The 22,561-nt window shown below is 39.0% G+C and overlaps 1 protein-coding gene across 1 annotated transcript in view; it reads right to left on the reverse strand.

Moving 5' to 3' along the window:
• TMEM132D (transmembrane protein 132D) overlaps positions 1 to 22,561 on the reverse strand; it is an 819,007-nt gene that overhangs the window by 400,047 nt on the left and 396,399 nt on the right. Inside the window, exon 3 of the mRNA XM_081544711.1 lies at positions 22,389 to 22,535. Coding sequence (XP_081400837.1) covers positions 22,389 to 22,535 — 147 coding nt within the window. The remainder of the gene's footprint in view (positions 1 to 22,388; positions 22,536 to 22,561) is intronic.

The raw sequence follows: 22,561 nt of genomic DNA on the forward strand, positions 1-22,561 counted from the left end.
TTTAGCTTACCAAAATTTACCTGGGTCTCCACTTCAGGATGCATAAAACGAGGGTGATATTTTTACCTCTAGTGTTAGGAAGATGAATCAAATGAACTAACTGTACAGTAGTACAGGTAAAACACTTAGAAGACATTGGATCATTACTCATCTCTTAATAAGTGGAAGACATTAGCAGTCAAGTGACTGTTTGGAGGTGTCCAAAAATAGACACTAGACTGTAATGAAAAGGGCTCATCTGAGATCCTGGGAGTATCTAAAAATGGAAGAGATGAGGGAGAGGGATAAAGACAGACAGCAAAGCCATTAGGGTTTGAGGGACCACAACTGCCCACCCAGGGTGGGGTGAAGCTGGGGGTCATCTTCAAGGGTGTCAAGCCATCCCATTGCCCTATGTTAAAACAGCACTTGACAACAAATAGTAAATGAAATTTCCCTTCCCCATGCAAAATTCAATTCACATCTTCTCATAAATCCTGCCTAAGGCTCCTGCTACAATTTCTTAGGCTATAACCCCATCACAAGGTTATTCTGAAATTAGTTTGGAGGAGATTTTCTCTGTGGCAAGCATAGGCGAATAAGGAATAGGGGGAAAGCATGCTTTTTTAAAAAAATATTTTGTCTTAAAAAGAAAATTGAACTTTTGATGCAATCTGTTGAATCACAATTTGTTGATTTCTTTTATTTTATATTATTTTGATATATGTTCTAAGAATATTATATAATAGATCAATTCCAATATATCTTACTAAAAGATAAACGAGGTACATTGTATTGCATGAGTATTGCAAATATTTTCATTAATCCAATCCAAAGTGAATTTAGCTTTGCGTTCTTAAATGTAAACAGACACAAAAATGCACAATGTATGTAATTGCCAAGATAATCAAAAGGCAATCATTTTCAAAGACAGTTCTTTTTCCAAGGAGAAGAAACGATTTCACAAATACGTTGACAGCTCCCTTCAAGCCAACATTGATGTCCTGAAGAAAATGTGTGTATTTCTCTATAGCAAGTTTGGAATAACAAAAATCTAAAATTTCTGGATAGGGCCTTCCTTGGCAGTTCAGTGGTTAAGGTTACCTGTCATACAGGGGACACAGGTTTCATCTCTGGTCTGGGAAGATCCCGTGTGCCCCAGAGCTACTAAGTTCACAAGAGCCCAAGCTCTGCAGCAAGTAAAGCCACCATAAGGAGAAGCCCACGTATCCCAACTAGAGAGTAGACCCTGCTCCCCACAACTAGAGAAGCCTGCACACAGCAACCAAGACCCAGTGCAGCCCCCCCCCAAAAAAAACAAAAAAAAACTACTCTGGGTATTTTATATAATTATTAAAACAAATCTATGTTCATTGTAAAGACTGGCAAATGTCAACAAATTAAAGACAGACTTTAAGATCCATGAGAACAGATGCTCTGTTTTGTTACCATTGAACTCATGTACAATACAGTACCACACACATACTAGGTTCTCAAAAAAAAATAGTGTATAGACTGGATTGAGGACAAAATAAATATGACCTATAATCTCACTGTTATTAAAATTCTGTGTTACAAATTTCATTTTTATAGCCTTTTGACAGTGTTGTATGTGTGTGTATGTGTGTACGTGTTCAGTCATGTCAGACTCTTTTGTGACACCATGGACTAGAGCCTGCCAGGCTCCTCTGTCCATGGGATTTCCCAGGTAAGAATACTGGAGAGGGTTGCCATTTCCTCCTCCAGGGGATCTTCCTGACCCAAGGATCAAACTCTTGTCTCCTGTGGTTCATGCATTGGCGGGTGGATTCTTTACCACTGAGCCACCTGGAAAGCTCCTTATATTTGTACACATACCAGTCAAGTAAAAGCAATTTCTTGTACCAATAAATCTTTAAAATAGCATTCCATTGGCCCTGTCATATTCTGCTATGTGAATATCCTCAAGTTTTATTTTAATCACTCCCATCCTTAATATTTAGTGAATTCCAAAATTTTTATTAATGCTATTAATTAAAGTGTGAAGATCATGCTTGTGCACAATATTTGTGATTAATTATTTAGAACAAGTTCCTAGAATATAGGACCAAAGGGTGAGTAACCATTTTAACAAATTCTGGCACATGCAGATATATTATTTTTCTGTATAAGAACTTTTGTGAAGACTTTTCTGTTGTGTACAAATACACCCGAGTGGAGCTGTACTAAAATATACTTTTCTCAAATGCAGCAGAGAGAGGGTTAGGTTTTGACTTGTTACAAATATTTTGTCCTTGAATTTATGTCTTACCCCATTTTAAGAAACCTAAACTCCTATTTTTAAAAGAAAACATTCATTTATTTATTTTGGTAGTAATTTACCTGCATCGGGTCTTAGTTGTGGCCCTTGTCATCTTTGCTGTGTCATGCATGAGGTTTTGTTGCGGCACACGGGCTTTTTAGTTGCAGTTCTCAGGTTCAGCAGTTGCCATATACAGGTTTAGTTTCTCTGAGGCATGTGGGATCTTTGTTCCCCAACCATGCATCAAACCCAAGTCCCTTGCATGGCAAGGCAGATTATCAACCCCTGGACCACCAGGGATGTCCCCAAACTCCTTTTAAAGAAGGGTCATTAATTGACTGCTCATGGAGATGGAATTCAGGGATGCTGGAGTAGAAAAATACACCTTTAAATTAATTAATTAATTCAGTCTTGAACTGAAATTTACCATATCCTTCAAAAATGAATGTAGGCAACAAGCAAAATAGTAATGACGGTAACTTCCAGCACCCAAAGTCATGGTGATCTTCATATCACACTGTATTTGTAAAAGAGATTTGATTCAAAACAGGATGGGGAGGGAGGTGGGAGAGGGGTTCAGGATGGGGAACACATGTAAACCTATGGCTGATTCATGTCAATGTATGGCAAAAACCACTACAATATTGTAAAGTAATTAGCCCTCAACTAAAACAAATAAATTTATTAAAAAAAAAAACATATTCTGCCCTTCACACTTATTTAAAAGCATTGTACTTATCAGACATGCTGCGAGCCTTTCTTTTCAGACCTATTTTAAAATACTTATTTATTTATTTGGCTGTTCCTGATCTTGGTTGTGGCATGTGAAATCTTCAGTTGTGGCATGTAGGATCTAGTTCCCTGACCAGGGATCGAACCCAGGCCCCCTGCGTTGGGAGTGCAGAATCTTAGCCATTGGACCACCAGGGAAGTTCCTTTCCACGGTTTTATTAAGGAAACACATACAATAAAAAATATTTTGAAAGATGTAAAAGAAAAGTCTACGCACACAACCACGAAGCTGTGCATGTTGACAAACATCTTTATTCCTCCAACTTCTTATGGTATTTAATACTGACATTCATTCTCTCCACGTAGCCCCTTCAGGAGCCCATGCTGTCTCATTTCTTTCCTAGGACTTCACACAGGTTTTCTCTGAGAGGATTTGTTATAATAAGCACCTGCATACCACGCAAAGTGCTTCTCTCATCCACATTCCATTTGGCTCCAGGAGTGTGTAATCAAAACCACATTTAGCAAGTATCTCAGATTTCAAGAGTTCCACAAGCAAAATGCTAAGTGGCTATAGACAAACACAACATCCATGACAAAAACTGATTTCGACTGAATTGAAAGAAAACCTTGGTATGTTTAGGCAATTCCCATGTGAATTTTGCACATTGTGAAATTGATCCTAATACAATTAAATCCTCTATAGGTATTCTGTATACAACTGAATAAAACAGACATTTTTTCTTCTGAAATATTTCAGACTTCAGATTATATAGGAAAGGGGTCTCTGACTTTGCAGTGTGAGTTAAAGTCATCCTTAGCATCTCATTTCTATGATATAAAGATTTGGATCTACCTTTATGACAAAGATGAATGATCTAGAGTTCCCTGCATTTATTGATTGGCATCTTTTGTTTAAAGAAACAAACCTCTTCAAAATAGTAAGATGAAAGCTTTTCATACTGCCTTAATTAGAATGGCCGATCAGAGGGTCATTTCTTCTCCTGATGATTGTGTGTGTGCTCAGTCATGTCTGACTCTTTGCAACACCATGAACTGTAGCCCCCCATCCCATGGCTCCTCTGTCCATGGGATTTCCCAGGCAAGAAAAATAGAGTGAATTGCTATTTCCTTTTCCAGGGGATGTTCCTGTGGACTTCTCTGCTGCTCAGTGGTAAGGAATCCACCTGCCAATGCAGGAACACAAGAGACGCACGTTCGGGCCCTAGGTCGGGAAGATGTCCTGGAGAAGGAAAGGGCAACCCACTCCAGTATTCTTGCCTGGGAAATCCCATGGACAAAGAAGGCTGGTGGGCTACAGTCCATGGAGTCACAGAGTTGGACACAACTGAGCACACACACACACACAAATATATATGAAAAAGTGAAGTGAAAGTGTTAGTTGCTCAGCTGTGTCTGACTCTTTGCGACCGCATGGACTGTAGCCCACCAGGTTCCTCTGTCCATGCTGTCCATGGGATTTCCCAGGCAAGAATGCTGAAGTGGGTAGCCATTCACTTCTCCAGGGGATCTTCCTGAACCAGGGATCAAACCTGGGTCTCCTGAAATGCAGGAGGATTCTTCACTGTCTGAGCTACCAGGGAAGCCTGTATATACACATATATACAGTCATTCCTCAATATCTGTAGGGATTAGTTCCCAGCACCACCCCTGAGGCTACCAAACTCTGAGATGCTCATATCCCTTTACATACATGGTGTGGCATTTGCATATAATCTACACATCCTCTTATATACTTTAAATCATTTCTAGTTACTCACAATACTTAATACAGAGCAAATGTTTCGTAAAGAGTTGTAGATACAATGTAAATGCTATGTACATAGTTGCTGGTGTGAGCAAATTCAAATTTTGCGTTTTTGGAACTTTATTGAATTTAAAAAGAATATTTTTGATCTACAGTTGGTTGAATTTGTGGATGTGGAACCTGCAGATATGGAGAACTTATTGTAAATGGATTCATAGAATAGGTCATCTCATGTGACCGGCTCCTTCCAATCAGTGTAATACTTCTGAGTTTTGTCCAGGTTTTTTGTCTGATTTTTCTTTTTTTTTTTTTTTTTTTTTGCCACACTTCATGTTTGTGGGATCTTAGTTGCCGACCTCGAATTGAACCCCGAGCCCTTGGCAGTAAGAGCACAGAGTCCTAAACACAGGACCATCAGGGGATTCCCTAACCATATTTTTTCATGCATCAGTGGCCACTTCCTTTTCATTGCTGTGTAGTATTCCATTGCTAAAATGTAGCACTGCTTTTAATCCACTCACCAGTTGATACATATTTGGATTGTTTCTGACTTGAACTATTATAGAAAAAGCAAACTTATGGATTCAGAAAAGAGACAAGTAGTTGCCTGAAATGGGGGAAGAAGTGGGGTTTCATGGCAAATTTGTAAAAAGGGACTTTTTCCAAAGATGGAAGTCTTCTTAAACAAGATGACTGGATAAAAAATTTTTTTTTCTAAAATTCATTTAACGGCACTCTTAAAATGGGTGAATTTTAGGTTACATAATTTATAACAAAACCTGTTTTTGTTTTTTTTTTTAAGAGCTCTAGGTAGGAATATAAAGTCCCATGCCCGATCACTAATTTTCCCAACTATGTCTCAGCTCAAGTACCATTTCAAAGAAGACAAGACCCACCAGACTAACTGCTAACCAAATCAATCACCAGGGTTAAAAGACAAATAAGTTACCACAGAAACTTTTTGAACAGGCACCCAGCATGGAAGATGAGAGCTGTCAGAAAAAGATGAGTTTAGAAATGATAGCAAATCCAAAACATGTGCTCTTAAAAATAAAATAAGACATCCTGGCTAAAAAAACAATAATCAGAGTGAAATTTTTAGAACATAAGAAACAAGATGATACTTTTCACAGTTGGACTGTAAATAAAGCTTCTTTGGATGGATCCCATAATTTTTCTTTTGTTCCTTTTTTAATGCTCCATGAAATACTATTATCTTTCTAAACTGCTCCCCAGGCCCTCAAGAAAACAGATAATCCAAATACAGCATTTGTTTCTTCCAGCTAAGCACACAGAGAAAACCTGGGGATTTTGAGAGGTTTGGTAGGGTGCTGACAGCAAAGGTTTGTCATCGAGGATGAATGCACAGATCAGAGACTGTGGAGGCTCATACAGGTAAATGATCAAAAAAAAAAAAAAGACTTTCCCAAAGAACTTGGCCCCTAGAAAACATCTAAGTTATGCAGAAATCTGTGCACCATTTTTGTAATGGATACTTAGCAAAACAAACTTGACTACAAAAGCCCATGACCCTTTCAAAATAAAAATAATTTTATTTTTTGCATGATGCATATTTATTATGCATACATGTGTAATCATAAACTTAGACATATATAGGTAAGTTATCAGTATGGATATATATGAAAATACAGACACAGAGACAAACATATACAGATATATACATATCAATGTAGATACAGACTTGTTTTTTTTCCTTTAAGACTTCTACTGATAATGTTCTCCATGTTTGGAAGGAAGGACACTAAGGACTATGAATTTGTGGCTGTAGGCACATATATACATACGTGTACACACACATATCCAATGAAGTTTCAAGTTCAGAAATTTACTGTTTAATATTGTATTTAATTTACTATTTAAATTTAATATTGAAGACAAATATTAGCCCATGGTTTTCTTGATGGGATGTTACATGTCACACCAAATACTTCTGCTACTGCAGACATTTTTCATCATTCCAGTGAAGGAAGAGGCAATATATAGTGGCTTGGTAGGACTCTGTGAAATCACAAATCCAGGGCAACCCAACATTAGCCATAATCTACAACCCTGGAGTGTGTTTATGAAATATTCTGATGAACACCAGCCAGTGGCATCATATAGTTATTGCTGCTATTAGGTTATTATTTATGTTGCATTCGTGTGGCTCTAGCAGAGAAAACAGTTGGCATTTTTTATTACAGCACCCTGGATATCCTACCCAAAACAAAGGCAGATTCTCCAGTAAAGATGTACAGTGGTAACTCACGTTGTTCCCTGCTGAAAGTGGGTGTTTAATAATTTAATTCTAATCTTAGTACTCTACTTGGAAATGGGAGATGTTAAATATCAAATATATGGATGTAATAAAAGTAAAGCCACACAAGGGTACATTAAGGCAAATCTCACACTCCCCCCTGCGACCACCTAATAAGATGGTGTATGTGTCAGGAAGTGGTAAATGAGTCAGCCCAAGGTATAAATTCATAGGGAATTGGGCTCATAATTTTCCTTCACTGTAATGCCATGGGCTTGAAGGATTGCTGCCTCCTTTCTCAGTCTATATGTTTCTAGAGGAAGTGACACAAATAAGCTTATCTTTCCAGGGATACAACTCGGATGCTATTTTAGGAAAATCTTGAAGCTCTCCCCTCCATGATGCCTGCCTGATACCCTCGCACACCTTCCTCTGGGTTATCTTTCAATGGTTGGTCTTTTAAGAAGCAGCCATGGCTCATCCCATCTATATCTGTATTAATCCAGATTAATATAGATAAAATGACTTGAGTGGAATCATACTCTACATGTTATTTTTTTATTTTATTTTTAGTTGGAAGAAAATTACTTTACAATATTGTGATGGCTTCTACTATACATCAGCCATCACTTCAATTCAGTTCAGTCTCTCAGCTGTGTTTGACTCTTTGCGACCCCATGGACTGCAGCATGCCAGGCTTCCTTCTCCATCACCAACTCCTGGAGCTTGCTCAGACTCATGTTCATCAAGTCCGTGATGCCATGCAACCATCTCATCCTCTGCCTTCAATCTTTCCCAGCATCAGGTTCTTTTTCATGAGTCAGTTCTTCACATCAGGTGGCCAAAGTATTGGAGCTTCAGCTTCACAGTCCTTCCTTCCAATAAATATTCAAGACTGATTTCCTTTAGGATGGACTGGTTTGATCTCCTTGCTGTCCAAGGGACTCTCAAGAGTCTTCTCCAACAGCACAGTTCAAAAGCATCAATTCTAGCCATAGATATACATATGTCCCCACCCCCGTAAAGCCCCTTCCCACACCCTCCCCGTCCCACCCCTCTAGGTTGTCACAGAGCCCCAGGTTGGGGTTTCCCGCTTCATACAGCAGATTCCCGCTGGCTGTCTATGTTGCATATGGTAATGTATATGTTTCAATACTACTCTCTCAAGTCATCCCACCCTCTCCCTCCCCACTGTGACTGTAAGTCTGTGCTTTGCATCTTCGTGACCTCTGCTGACTTGCAAATAGGATCATCATTACCATATTTCTAAACTCCATATATATGTGTCAATATATGATATCTGTCTTTCTCTTTCTGACTTAACTTCACTCTGTATAATAGGCTCTAGGTTCATACACCTCATTAGAATGGATTCAAATGCATTCTTTATATAGTCGAGTATATGTACCACAACTTCATTGTGTATATGTACCGCAACTTCTTTATCTATTCATCTGTGGAGGCACCTCAGCAACCTCTCCAGCTGGACCCCTGGATACACCCTTGTCCTCACCTCTTATAAGGAAACAGCTCTCACGCCCTCCGGGAGTGAACCTGGGGGTCTGTTACTTGTTCTGGCTCCCTCCTGCTGCAGCAGGGGCCTCACCGAAGCCTTGCTTGAATTTCTTGTTTGGCCTCTTATCAATTTCTATTGATTAAGGAAGCCAAGAACTCTGGCCAATCAAAACGAATGTTAATAAACATTCATTAATAATTACACGTAGGTAATTCTTCATAATTGTCGTCGTATTGCTGCAAGTTTCAATTAGATAAATGTACAAATTTAAAATCAATTTATCCTTTGATGGATATTCAGGCTGCTTTTAACAGTTGGTTATTTTTTAAAAATGCAATAATGAGCATTCTCATACCCATCTCTCCATCTCCATGGCTAAGTGTTTATCTGGAGGAGAAATATCTAGACCTATCCTTTCTGGGTCACATGGATGCATGTTTTAAACATGCATCAATAGCCAGTAGGTCCCTGTTGATTATCTATTTTATATATGGTAGAGTGTTTATTTTTATCTCAACCTCCTAATTTATTACTCTCCCCCACCTTTCCCCTTTAGTAACCATAAATTTGTTGTCTATGTCTGTGACTAAAAACCTACTGTATAGCACAAGAAACTATATTCAATATCTTGTAATAACTTAGAAGAGAATGTGAAAAAAGAATATATATGTTTAACTTTGCTGTACATGTGAAAATTGTTGTTGTTGTTCAATCTCTGAGTACTGTCTGACTCTTTGCAACCTCATGGACTGCAGCACACCAGGCTTCCCTGTCCTTCACTAACTCCGTGAGTTTGCTCAAACTCATGTCTATTGAGTTAGTGATGCCATGCAACCATCTCATCCTCTGTTGCCCACTTCTCCTCCTGCCCTCAGTCTTTCCCAGCATCATGGTCTTTTCCAGTGAGTCAGCTCTTCACATCAGGTGGCCAGAGTATTGGAGCTTCAGCTTTAGGATCAGCCCTTCCAGTGAATATTCAGGGTTGATTTCCTTTAGGATTGACTGGCTTGATCTCATTGCTATCCAAGGGACTCTCAAGAGTCTTCTCCAGCACCATAGTGAAAGTAACACACTGTAAATCAACTACATTTCAGCAGAAAAAATTTTTTTAAGTCAGTAGCTGGATACTGACAAGTATTTCTCCAAGGAGAATGAACTATTTTACAATTCCTTCAATGGTGTACGAGGATTCTGTGTTCTTCCTCCTTCTCAGAAAAAATATTTCATTATTTGTATCTTCGTTTTGCTGATATAATTAGGACAAAGGTCCATATAGTCAAAGCTCTGATTTTTCCAGTAGTTATATACAGATATGAGAGTTAGACCATAAAGAAGGCTGAGCACTGAAGAGGTGATGCTTTCAAACTGTGGTGCTGGAGAAGACTCTTGAGAGTCCCCTGGACAGCACAGAGATCAAGCCAGTCAATCCTAAAGGAAATCAACCTGGAATATTCTTTGGAAGGACTGATGCTGAAGCTGAAGCTCCAATACTTTGCCAGATGAGGTGAAGAGCTGGCTTATTAGAAAAGACCCTGATGCTGGGAAAGAATGAGGGCAAGAGGAGAGGAGGGCAACAGAGGATGAGATGATTGGATGGCATCACTGACTCAATGGGCATGAGTTTGAGCAAACTCCTGGAGATAGTAAAGGACAGAAAAACTTCCTGCTGCAGTTCATGGGGTCACAAAGAGTCAGACACGACTGAGCAACTAAACAACAACCACAAATAACTAAATCACTATGTTGCACAACCATTCAATATCACGGTAATCCAAGTCTATGCCCTGACCAGTAATGTTGAAGAAGCTGAACTTGAATGGTTCTATGAAGACCTACAAGACCTTTTAGAACTAACATCCAAAAGAGATGTCCTTTCATTACAGGGGACTGGAATGCAAAACTAGGAAGTCAGGAAACACCTGGAGTAACAAGCAAATTTAGCCTTGGAGTACAGAATGAAGCAGGGCAAAGGCTAATAGAGTTTTGCCAAGAGAACGCACTGGTCATAGCAAACACCCTCTTCCAACAACACAAGAGAAGACTCTACACATGGACATCACCAGATGGTCAACACTGAAACCAGACTGATTATATTCTTTGCAGCCAAAGATGGAGAAGCTCTATACAGTCAGCAAAAACAAGACTGGGAGCGGACTGTGGCTCAGATCATGAACTCCTTATTGCCAAATTCAGACTTGAAGAAAGTAGGGAAAACCACTAGACCATTCAGGTATGATATAAATTAAATCCCTTATGATTATACAGTGGAAGTGAAAAATAGATTTAAGGGACTAGATCTGATAGACACAGTACCTGATGAACTATGGACGGAGGTTCGTGATATTGTACAGGAGACAGGGATCAAGACCATCCCCATGAAAAAGAAATGCAAAAAAGCAAAATGGCTTTCTGAGGAGGTCTTATAAATAGCTGTGAAAAGAAGAGAAGCAAAAAGCAGAGGAGAAAAGGAAAGATATTCCCATCTGAATGCAGAGTTCTAAGGAATAGCAAGGCGACACAAGAAAGCCTTCCTCAGCGATCAATGCAAAGAAATAGAGGAAAACAACAGAATGGGAAAGACTAGAGATCTCTTCAAGAAAATTAAAGATACCAAGGGAACATTTCATGCAAAGATGGGCTCAATAAAAGACAGAAATGGTATGGACCTAACAGAAGCAGAAGAGATTAAGAAGAGGTGGCAAGAATACACAGAAGAACTGTACGAAAAATATCTTCATGACCAGATAATCAAGATGATGTGATCACGCACCTAGAGCCAGACATCCTGGAATGTGAAGTCCAATGGGCCTTAGAAAGCATCACTACGAACAAAGCTAGTGGAGGTGATGGAATTCCTGTTGAGCTATTTCAAATCCTGAAAGATGATGCTGTGAAAGTGCTGCACTCAATATGCCAACAAATTTGGAAAGCTCAGCAGTGGCCACAGGACTGGAAAAAGTCAGTCTACATTCCAATCTCAAAGAAAGGCAATGCCAAAGAATGCTCAAACTACCGCACAATTGCACTCAACTCACACACTAGTAAAGTAATGCTCAAAATTCTCCAAGCCAGGCTTCAGCAATACGTGAACCGTGAACTTCCAGATGTTCAAGCTAGTTTTAGAAAAGGCAGAGGAACCAGAGATCAAATTGCCAACATCTGCTGGATCATCGAAAAAGCAAGAGAGTTCCAGAAAAACATCTACTTCTGCTTCATTGACTATGCCAAAGCCTCTGACTGTGTGGATCACAATAAACTGTGGAAAAGTCTTAAAGAAATGGGAATACCAGACCATCTGACCTATCTCTTGAGAAACCTGTATGCAGGTCAGGAAGCAACAGTTAGAACTGGACATGAAACAACAGACTGGTTCCAAATAGGAAAAGGAGTACGTCAAGGCTGTATATTGTCACCTTGCTTATTTAACTTGTATGCAGAGTACATCATGAGAGACGCTGAGCTGGAGGAAGCACAAGCTAGAATCAAGATTGCCGGGAGAAATATAAATAACCTCAGATATGCAGATGACACCACACTTATGGCAGAAAGTGAAGAACTAAAGAGCCTCTTGATGAAAGTGAAAGAGGAGAGTGAAAAAGTTGGCTTAAAGCTCAACGTTCAGAAAACTAAGATCATGGCATCTGGTCCCATCACTTCATGGGAAATAGATGGGGAAACAGTGGAAACAGTGTCAGATTTTATTTTGGGGGGCTCCAAAATCACCACTGATGGTGATTGTAGCCATGAAATTAAAAGACGCTTACTCCTTGGAAGGAAAGTTATGACCAGCCTAGATAGCATATTAAAAAGCAGAGACATTACTTTGCCAACAAAGGTCAGTCTAGTCAAGGCTATGGTTTTTCCAGTGGTCATGTATGGATGTGAGAGTTGGACGGTGAAGAAAGCTGAGCACCAAAGAATTGATGCTTTTGAACTGTGGTGTTGGAGAAGACTCTTGAGAGTCCCTTGGACTGCAAGGAGATCCAACCAGTCCATCCTAAAGGAGATCAGTCCTGGGTGTTCATTGGAAGGACTGATGTTGAAGCTGAAACTCCAATACTTTGGCCACCTCATGCAACAAGTTGACTCATTGGAAAAGACCCTAATTCTGGGAACGACTGGGGACAGGAGGAGAAGGGGATAACAGAGGATGAGATAGATGGCTGGATGGCATCACCGACTCGATGGGCATGGGCTTGGCTAGACTCCGGGAGTTGGTGATGGACAGGGAGGCCTGGCGTGCTATGATTCGTAGGGTCGCAAAGAGTCGGAGACGACTGAGTGACCGAACTGATGTTGTACAACTGAAACTAACACAACACTGTAAATAAACTAGAGTCCAACATAAAATATAAAAAATAATAAAGACAGTGGGAAGACTTTCTTCATACTCAAGTATGAAGCTCCATATATAACTCAAGCTCCATGTACAACTAATGTAATTCATCTGGTACATTGAGGAATTTTCAGTTAGGCTATGAAAATAAAGCAAAATCTTTCATGATAAAGGAGAACTTGGATATGTGTTCTTTTTTAAATATTATTTATTTATTTTGCTGCCCTGGGTCTTCATTGCTGCACACAGGCTGTCTCTCTCTCGTTGCGGTCAGAGGGCTTCTCACTGGGGTGCCTTCTCTTGTTGCAGGGCATGGATTCTAGGGTGTGCAGGCGCCAGTAGTTGTGGTGCATGGGCTTAGTTGCCCTGAGGCCTGTGCGATCTCCCTAGACTAGGGATTAAACCCATGTCCCCTGCCTTGCACAGTTTATTTTTAACCACTGGGCCACCAGGGAAATCCAGGTATGTATTCTTGATTATTTCAGTGTGTCTGTTCATGTTTAGGATCACATGAGATTCTCATAATTGTCCAGTGAAGGCTGACATCGATAAGGTTGATGTTACAAAACAAGATGTTTTATCTCTTATTGCCTCTTTGGTGAACTGTGAGATGGCCAGAATGAAAATGATCAATGAATATTAGATTCCCTTACATCTTACATCTGTACCCTTTCTACTCTTCATGAAAGAATTATCATTCAGATGGTATTACGTACGACTATCGTAATCCATAACAGTCAATTATAAGGATACTGAAAGCAGTTAAGGCATCAAAAAAAGAAAAAAAAATTCCACTTTCCACAAGAAAGACATAAAATTTTGATAACTTTATACCATTGTCTCAGGTCTTGTTGTTAAACTCAAGTTCTGGATGTCAGAAGACCTGAATTGCCTTGCCGAAGAGAAATTGCTAGAAAATAACTCTAATCAAATCATTACATTAATAAAAAAAAAAAAACAGATCTTTTTATTTCTATCACTTGATCTGTCATCCTGACATTGTCAAGTAGCAGTAAATTGCAATCATTAAAACTTCACTTTCTAAAGCAAAACTTAACATTTTTAACCGATCTTTAACATTTCTATTACGAGATTTTTGCCTGGAGCAAAAAAGAAGGGCTAGCTCTTTCCGGCTTCAAATTTGGACATGTCAGCAGATGAGTAAGGCATTGCTAAATTGTCAATATTCCACTCCACAATGACAAGAGAGATGTACAGACTCTATTAAACAATTTTTCTAACCATAGTGCATTACAACTTCATTTTTTGTTGTTTGTTTTCCATATCTGATATTTTCCTAATTAAAAAAATTTTATGTTCACCATGGGAATTTTCAGAAATACATACTGAGTGAATGAAGGGTACATTATGAATCACGAGTAATGCTGCCATCTGGCAACATCCTGATTGAATATCTGCTAAATTTTCCCTTTCCTATATTTATTGATAAAATTTGTGTTATCTCATAAGCTCTTTTGTAATCAACTGACTTTATAGCAGATTTATCAAGATATAATTCATATACTATAAAAGTTACCATTTTAACATTTACCATCCAGAGGTTTTTAGTTGAACAACCAGCATGTGTGCACGCATGCTAAGCTGCTTAAGTCCTGTCCAACTCTTTCAGACCCCATGGACTATAGCCCATCAGGCTCATCCGTTCATGGGGATTCTCCAGGCAACAATACTGAAGTGAGTTGCCATGCCCTCCTCCAGGGGAATCTTCCTGACTCAGGGATCGAATCTGCATCTCTTATGGTTTTCACATTGGCAGGCGGGTTCTTTACCACTAGCACCATCTGGGAAGCCCTGAGCAAACCTCAGCACTATCTAATTTTAGAGTATTTTTTATTACTTCCAAAAGAAACCCCATATTCACGACCAAAATCTCTCCGTTCTCCCAGGCAACCACTAATCTACCTTCTTTCTTTAAAAAAAAATTTTTATTGGAGTATTGTTGGTTTACAATGTTGTATCAGTTTCTGCTGTATAGCAAAGTGATATGTACACATATATCCACCCCCCCTTTTATGATTTCCTTCCCATTTCAGTTACCACACAGCACTGAGTGGAGTTCCTTGCATTCCTTTGCATGGATAGACCATATGTTTATCTGCTCTTCTATTAGCTGTGATAACAAATGCTGCTGTGAACATGTTTGTACGTAGGTTTTGTGTGGACATTTGTTTTCATTTCTCTTGGGTGTAGAACTGTAGTGCCGGACTTTATGGTAACAAGTTATCTTAAGCTGTTCCTGTGGTCATTCTTTCCATATAGTCTTGTTTGATTGGTTTTTAGGGATTTCTTTCTTATTTTCAGTTCTTTCATTCTCTGTTCTGAAAATTCTTTCTCCCAAAGTTTTCTCTCAAGGTCACTGACTTTATTTTTTCTTTTAAGAATTTTTTAAAGTGTACACCATTTTTAAAGTTTTTATTGAATCTTTTACAATACTGCTTCTGTTTTATGTTCCGGTTTTTTGGCGTGAGACTGCACTCTTAGCTCCATGACCAGGGATCGAAACTGCACCCCTTGCATTAGAAGGCAGAGTCTCAACCGCTGGACCACCAGGGACCACCATTGTATCCCTGATTGCCTTTTCTACAGGAGCAAGTCCAAAAGTCACTGAGTTTCTCATTCCATCTTTCTTATCTCACGGACTTTTTCTCCTTGCTGGCTTCATCTGTCTTTGATGACATCATGCTTATTTAGAATCTGAGACCACTGGTCAGTATTTAAAATTATCTGTATTTCATGCACAAAATTCTGTTTCTGTCTCTGAGTTTTAAGAATTTTTCCCAAATTTCTTGAGGTGCTATTTTTAAATGCTTATGGGTTTTCTGCAGCTTCCCAAGTGGTGCTGCCAATGCAAGACACAAGAGACTTGAGAGCGAGTCGGGAACATCCCCTGGAGTAGAAAATGATAACCCACTCCAGTATTCCTGCTTGTAAAATCCACTCCAGTATTCCTGCTTGTAAAATTCCATGGACTGAGGAGCCTGGCGGGCTACAGTCCATGGGATCACAAAGAGTCAGACACGACTGAGGGACTGAGCACCCACACACGTGGGTTTTCTGCCTGCTTGAGTACCTGCTCCAAAAGTGTGTTCCTCGTCCAGTAACTGCCTTTTATTGTTACCAGTCCAAAGAGGAAATCTTACTGGCTTTGACATGTCCATGCCCACCTGTGCCAGCACCTGCTGTCAATATTAGGAAATAGTCCTGATTTGCGTGTGTGTGTGTGTGTGTGTGTGTGTGTGCGCGCGCACTTGGATCTCTTCTACTCACATTCCTGGTCCTTTTCTTTTTTTAAAAAAGTTAATTTATTTTTTATTGAAGGATAATTGCTTTACAGAATTTTGCTGTTTTCTTTGAAACCTCAACATGAATCAGCCATAGGTATACATATATACCCTAAAGCACAATTGAGATTGGCAATCTTGGTATCTTCCTTCAATCCAGTCCTGTACTTTTCACAAATATGTCTGTACATTTCTAACATACGCATGATAATTTTTTCCTATATATGTATGTACTTATTTATTTAATTGGAGTAGAGCTGATTTATAATGGTATCTTAGTTTCTGGTGTACAGCAAAGTGATTCATATACATATATAGACATATATGTGTGTACATGTATATATCCTTTTTCATATTATTTACCATTATAGTTTATTATATGGTATTTAACATTGTTCCCTGTGCTATACAGTAGGACCTTGTTATTTATCTATTTTAAATATAATAGCTGAAAATTTCCATGGGAACCTGGCAGAATGAAAGGAATGGTTAGGTACCATGTCCTTTCCACCATCCTATTGGAAATCCCACAAGATTTACTCTTTATAAATTGCTGAGATCAAGGTTTCTGGTCCCTTAACCCATCCAGTCCACTTCTCTCTTTGGAGCAGAAAACTGATTCTGACTTAAGTATCCTGCTGCCTGCAATACATGATGTTTCTTACTTCCCTTTGAAGTCTGGTGTGGCCATATGATTAAGTCCTGACCAATGAGAAGCAGGAGAGTGTTGGAGGTTGGCATAAGTTTCTAGAAAAGTTGCTCAAACGGAAGTGATCCAGTGGAGAAGGCTCTTTTCTGTCAGTTTTTTGAGTATTTTTTAGCCTGCAATGCAGATATGATGACTGGCACTCCAGCTTAATCTATGAGGATAAGAATCATGCATTAACATGGTGTTAAAGAAAGATAGGTGGCTGGGACCCTGATGGTACTGAGGAGTTGCCAGGCCATCTATGGCCTGCCTGTATCACGGTTTCTCCTATGAGACAGAAAAGTAAACTTTTACTTTACTTAAGTCATTTTATTTTTTGTAAGTCATTCATTAAATTATCAAAGTAATCCTAATAAAAGTATTACGAGATGGATTTATCATGCCAGCATATATTTTTTGAACATACATTCATGATTGTAATCATATCTGTGTATCCTTTAAATATTACTTTCTATTTATGGTACCTCATGCTATTACTTAAGCTATATTTGTTTAAAATGAAACATATTGTAACAGGGAAGAACAAATCTGACTCCATATTGGATCTCTTTATTTTTATTTTAACTTCTGTGTTCTATTGCTTTTGCTACAAGTTAAGAATTTGCCTATAGCCTGAAATATACAGCATAGCCCATTCTCAAGGCTCTGATCTTTAAAGCTTTAATACTTTATAGAGATTAAAAGGTTGCAGAATGGACTGTAAGGTTGTGACCTGACTTACATGGATAGTTGCAAGAACAAAGGATTCTTTCACCAAGAAGTATGTAACAGTCAACACGTCCCCCAACCCTTTTAGTATAAAAGAAGCCTGAATTCTAACACAGGTAAGATGATTCTTTGCAACACTAGTCCACCATCTTCTCAGTCTGCTGGCTTTCTGAATAAAGTCACTATCTCTTTCCCCAACAACTCATTCATCAATTTATTGTCCTGTCATGCGGCAGGCAGTATGAGCATGAAGTCGTAACAAAATTACCTGTAATAAATGGAAAAGCAGTATCTTATGAAGTAAATGGATAATCATGAGAAAGGATTAAGCCTAACTATGTACTCTTGCTTGTCTACAATCTATTAACAAACGATAGAGACTTTTAGGACACATTAGCCCCTAAAAGAGATGAATTTCTCTTCAATTAGAAGTCTAGCTGGATAACTGGAAAACACACACATTTCTGTCATTTAAGTTTATTTGACCCTGTTTCTTTTACCACCTAAAATCATTTAAATAGAAACTATGGCACACTTTGGAAAACACTCATTTATGCAAAAAAAAAAAAAAAGCAAAGAAATAAAAAAAAATACATGACTTTTGTTACACATTTATCTAAGTTTACAAAGTGCTAGAGTGAGCAAGATTTAGAAAATGCCAAATGGAATTTTATGGATGGAGCATAATTAGTTATTCTCCTTCTGTTCCATAATATTTCCTGGCAATGCTAAGTCAAAACAGATCTGATAGCTGTGGGTAACATTCGTATGTTAATACTGTGATGATAAGGCTTTGAACAACCACAGTTCTTTAAAAAAAAATGAAGGATGTATTTCAACTTAGATAAGAGATCTTCACTTACTCCTGTTGAGTTCATCATTAGACAAGCATCTTCTTAATCCATAAAATTACACCTGTCACAGGAACTTAACTTCATTAATGCAACTTCACAGTCCATGGTAAAGTATTAGCAATTCACAACCCATGATTCTCAAGTTCATTAAGACTGACTCTTGCATCTTTATGATCTGACTCTGACTTTTAAGAATAACTGATGGATTTTCCTGGTGGTCCAGTGGTTAAGAATCCACCTTGAAATGTAGGGGACATGGATTCAATTTCTGGTCAGGGAACTAAGATCCTACATGCCATGGGGCAGCAAAGCCCATGAGCTGCAACTAGAGATTCCCTGCCCCACAACGAAAGATCCCACATGACACAACAGAGATCCCTCATGCTGCAACTAAGACTCATCGTAGCCAAAATAAGTAAATAAATAAAGTTTAAATTTTTTCTTTTTTGCAAAAGAAAAAAAAGAATAACTGAAAAACATTCAAAGAGATTAGGGAGAATGTATAAAGCAAAACTGCTTTTGAAGCAGAACCTATTAACATGAAAACATCCAATCCATCTTATATTTTCCAGTTATCCTTCAAGGAAAAGGAAATGGATCTTCTGGTGTGCTCACTATCCCCAAGAGTGGAGCATGATTCTTCTGCATTTAACTCTATAAAGACAGAAGCAAAATAAAAAGAATATAAAGGGAGGATAAAATTTGAACATAGAAATGAATATATCATATTCAGAAAAGCCTATCTTAACTATATACATAATATTAAATGGTAATACATGCACATATTTAAAAAAAAATCATAGTCCAAATGGCTCACAGTAAAAAGAAATTTACATTCAGCTTTCTTCCCCAACTTCCCAGCTCATTCCAAAAGAAATCACAGTTGCCAGTCCCTCTGCTGCAAAAGTATCCTTTTCTGGGTTTTCCCCAAATAGGCCATCAATACAGATGCTGTTATGCACCTTACTTGACATGAACAGGTATGTCAGAGACTATTCAGTATGTGTAGTTACAGATTTGCATCATAATACATAAAGTAATGGAGATATAGTTTAATTCTAAGATGTCACTAAAGGAATATTCACGGAGACTCTCACATGTAACAGATGTTGCTGTAGGGTCTGGAAACAGCTACCAACCAGACCGGTGTGGTTTTCCATCTAAAAGAGTATGCCTTCTACAGCTTCCTCATTAAGCAAAGCCTTCCTGGCTGTAGTGTAACAACTAGAGTGAAAAACACTAAATAAACCTCTGCATCATAACATACTTTTCTGTGTCCTACTATGGGTCCAGATGATGAAAGAAAGCATATGTACTCATGCAGACATACACAAATACATATAAGCATGCCATGTATACATGCGGATACTGAAAAACCTATATCACTTCTATGTCCTATATACATATACTATATATATGACATATTACAGACATGTAATATACTGCATATGCACATACATATAATAGTCTACATATGCACACAAATATATTATATATATAGACTTATGTGTGTTTGTGTATGTCTACATGAGTCCACATGCTTTCTTTCATCATCTAGACCCATAGTAGGAAATAGAAAACTGATATCAGAATCTACAAATGGATAAGGAACAGTCTCCATAGTGAGTGGCATGATGGTATCAGAACTGTGAAGGAGTAGCTTGACATTCCATTCAGGGAATTCGTTTCTTAAAGAAGATACTGATACAGATGAAAAGGCGGGAAATGGCAAGCACCATACATTTGTACGTTTAGATACGTCCTAGAGCTGTTGATTTTCTGTTTCGTCTGAGGAAGTGTTAAAGCCCCTTGAGAATGCCTGTCTTAGTTGATGCATAAAAAGGCAGCTTACACCTTACATCTTAATGGGACGAGCTACTCTTGGAAAGTTTCCTTAATTTCTCCATGCCCAAGACAGACTGAATGAATGGTTAGCCAGAAAGTCAATAAAATGTTTCAAATGATTCAAATCTCTTTGCATTTCACACATAACACTATAATCACTGCTACTCCCACTAATCCATACAGTAAATGGCAAGAACAAACAAGAAGGAAAAAAAGCACCTAGGCTGGGATTTCTCCCAAGTCTCCCCCAGACTCCTGCAACTTTCTGATAAAGAAAAAAAAATATGTCGTCTATAAATCTATCTGTATATGTATCATTTATCTATCCATCCATCCATTCATCACATTATCTATTATTTATCCATCATCTATTTATTGTTTATCTACTAGCATTATTCATCTACCTACCTATCTGTCCTCCTAATTTTTGCTAACATTACAACACAAAGGAAACCCTTAAGGGAGCTGGCACCTTACTTCCCAAACCACATCACTGCCACAGACACTTTTGGATGTGACCTTATTTATAAGTTCTTGAAGGTACTCCATGTGGCAGACCATTACTACATAAAGATTTAGGGCAGAACTCAGATACAGATCTCTTCTTCTCCGCTCTCATTAACTCTACAAGCAAATCTTCAAGAAAAAAAAATCCTTGAAACACTGGTCACAAAAGGAAAGTCTTGCCACAGCTTGACAGGTGATAACCCAAATCTCAGAGCACCCACGTGAAACAGGACCATGGAGGGAAATCCACATCATGTCACCCCCAAATTCGCATCAAATGCTCTTTGGAAATAAATCCCCAAAGGCAAACTAGACATCAGCTGAGATTCACAACCTCTATATTAGAATAAACAATGGAAAATAAACTTTCTCTAAACATGGAGCTGCTGCTGCTATGTCGCGTCTGTCGTGTCCAACTCTGTGTGACCCCACAGATGGCAGCCCATCAGGATCCTCCCTCCCTGGGATTCTCCAGGCAAGAATACTGGAGTGGGTTGCCATTTCCTAGGAAGTTTAAAAAACTGACTCCAGAAATAATGCTATATAGGTAGGGTTGGTCCATTTATTATTATTTCAATTGCCAGTAATACAATGAGCAAAAAACCCCAACCAACTCCAAAGTGGCAAAAGCAGGTGACCAGACCAGAAATATTTTGGAATCACAAATGCTGCTGCTGCTGCTGCTAAGTCACTTCAGTAGTGTCCGACTCTGTGCAACCCCATCGACGGCAGCGCACCAGGCTCCCCCGACCCTGAGATTCTCCAGGCAAGAACACTGGAGTGGGTTGCCATTTCCTTCTCCAATGCATGAAAGGAAAAGTGAAAGTGAAGTTGCTCAGTCATGTCCGACTCTTAGTGACCCCATGGACTGCAGCCTACAAGGCTCCTGTGTCCATGGATTTTCCAGGCAAGAGTACTGGAGTGGGTTGCCACTGCCTTCTCTGGAATCACAAAAGGTTTCAGGAAACAGAAATAAATCAAGAACCACTGAGTTTCCAAGTCTCTCTGCCCAGCTATGAATCGACTGTTTCTAATTTGATGAGTATCAGAGACAGAGTCACAATTCCCTATAATTCCACAGCAGATTGTTCACAGGCCCATCAGAAAATGCCCACACAAAATGCAATCCTTGCATTATATTTAAATTGACACAGCAAATGTGGAAGGCACCTTTTCAGGCTAGGAAATCTACAAACTTTACTTGTTTGTTTGTTTGCTTTCTTCAGAAACTCTTGTTTGGAACACTTGCAAAATGGGCCATTTTATCAGAGCTGCCCAGACTTTCCGTTTTCTCTAATCCTACAGATTAGAAAGAGGTCGCGTTGCCATGTAACATCATTTGGCGATAAACTCCATCTGCATGGAGTAGTCCCTGCAGGTGACCCAGAGCTGCACTGGGACTGTAAGCAGGTCCACCGTGAATAATAGCTCACCTTTTTCCAAATGAAGGATTTCATCCATCTTACCTAGACACGCTAATAATACAGACGCACAGAAAATGCAAACCGCAATGAAAGTGGCTGTTAACGATTTGAGAAAAAAGGAGGCCACCATCACTGATAATCTGAATATACGGCAGGCCATGGGGACTCACCTTTTTTCTGAGCCAGCCGATTTCTTCTGACAAACAATGACAGCAGGTGTGTACTTCCCAGCGTGATCTGTGCTCTCCTTGACTTCCCACACGGAAGGGCTGCTGGCTCTCACCCCAATGATGTTCATGCCTTTCATCACCTTTACCCTGTTGGAGACAGCAAGTGCACAACT

This window comes from Giraffa tippelskirchi, chromosome 11 (genome assembly GCF_054371585.1).
Source record: "Giraffa tippelskirchi isolate mGirTip1 chromosome 11, T2T-mGirTip1v1.2.pri, whole genome shotgun sequence".
NCBI classification, from domain to species: Eukaryota; Metazoa; Chordata; class Mammalia; order Artiodactyla; family Giraffidae; genus Giraffa; species Giraffa tippelskirchi.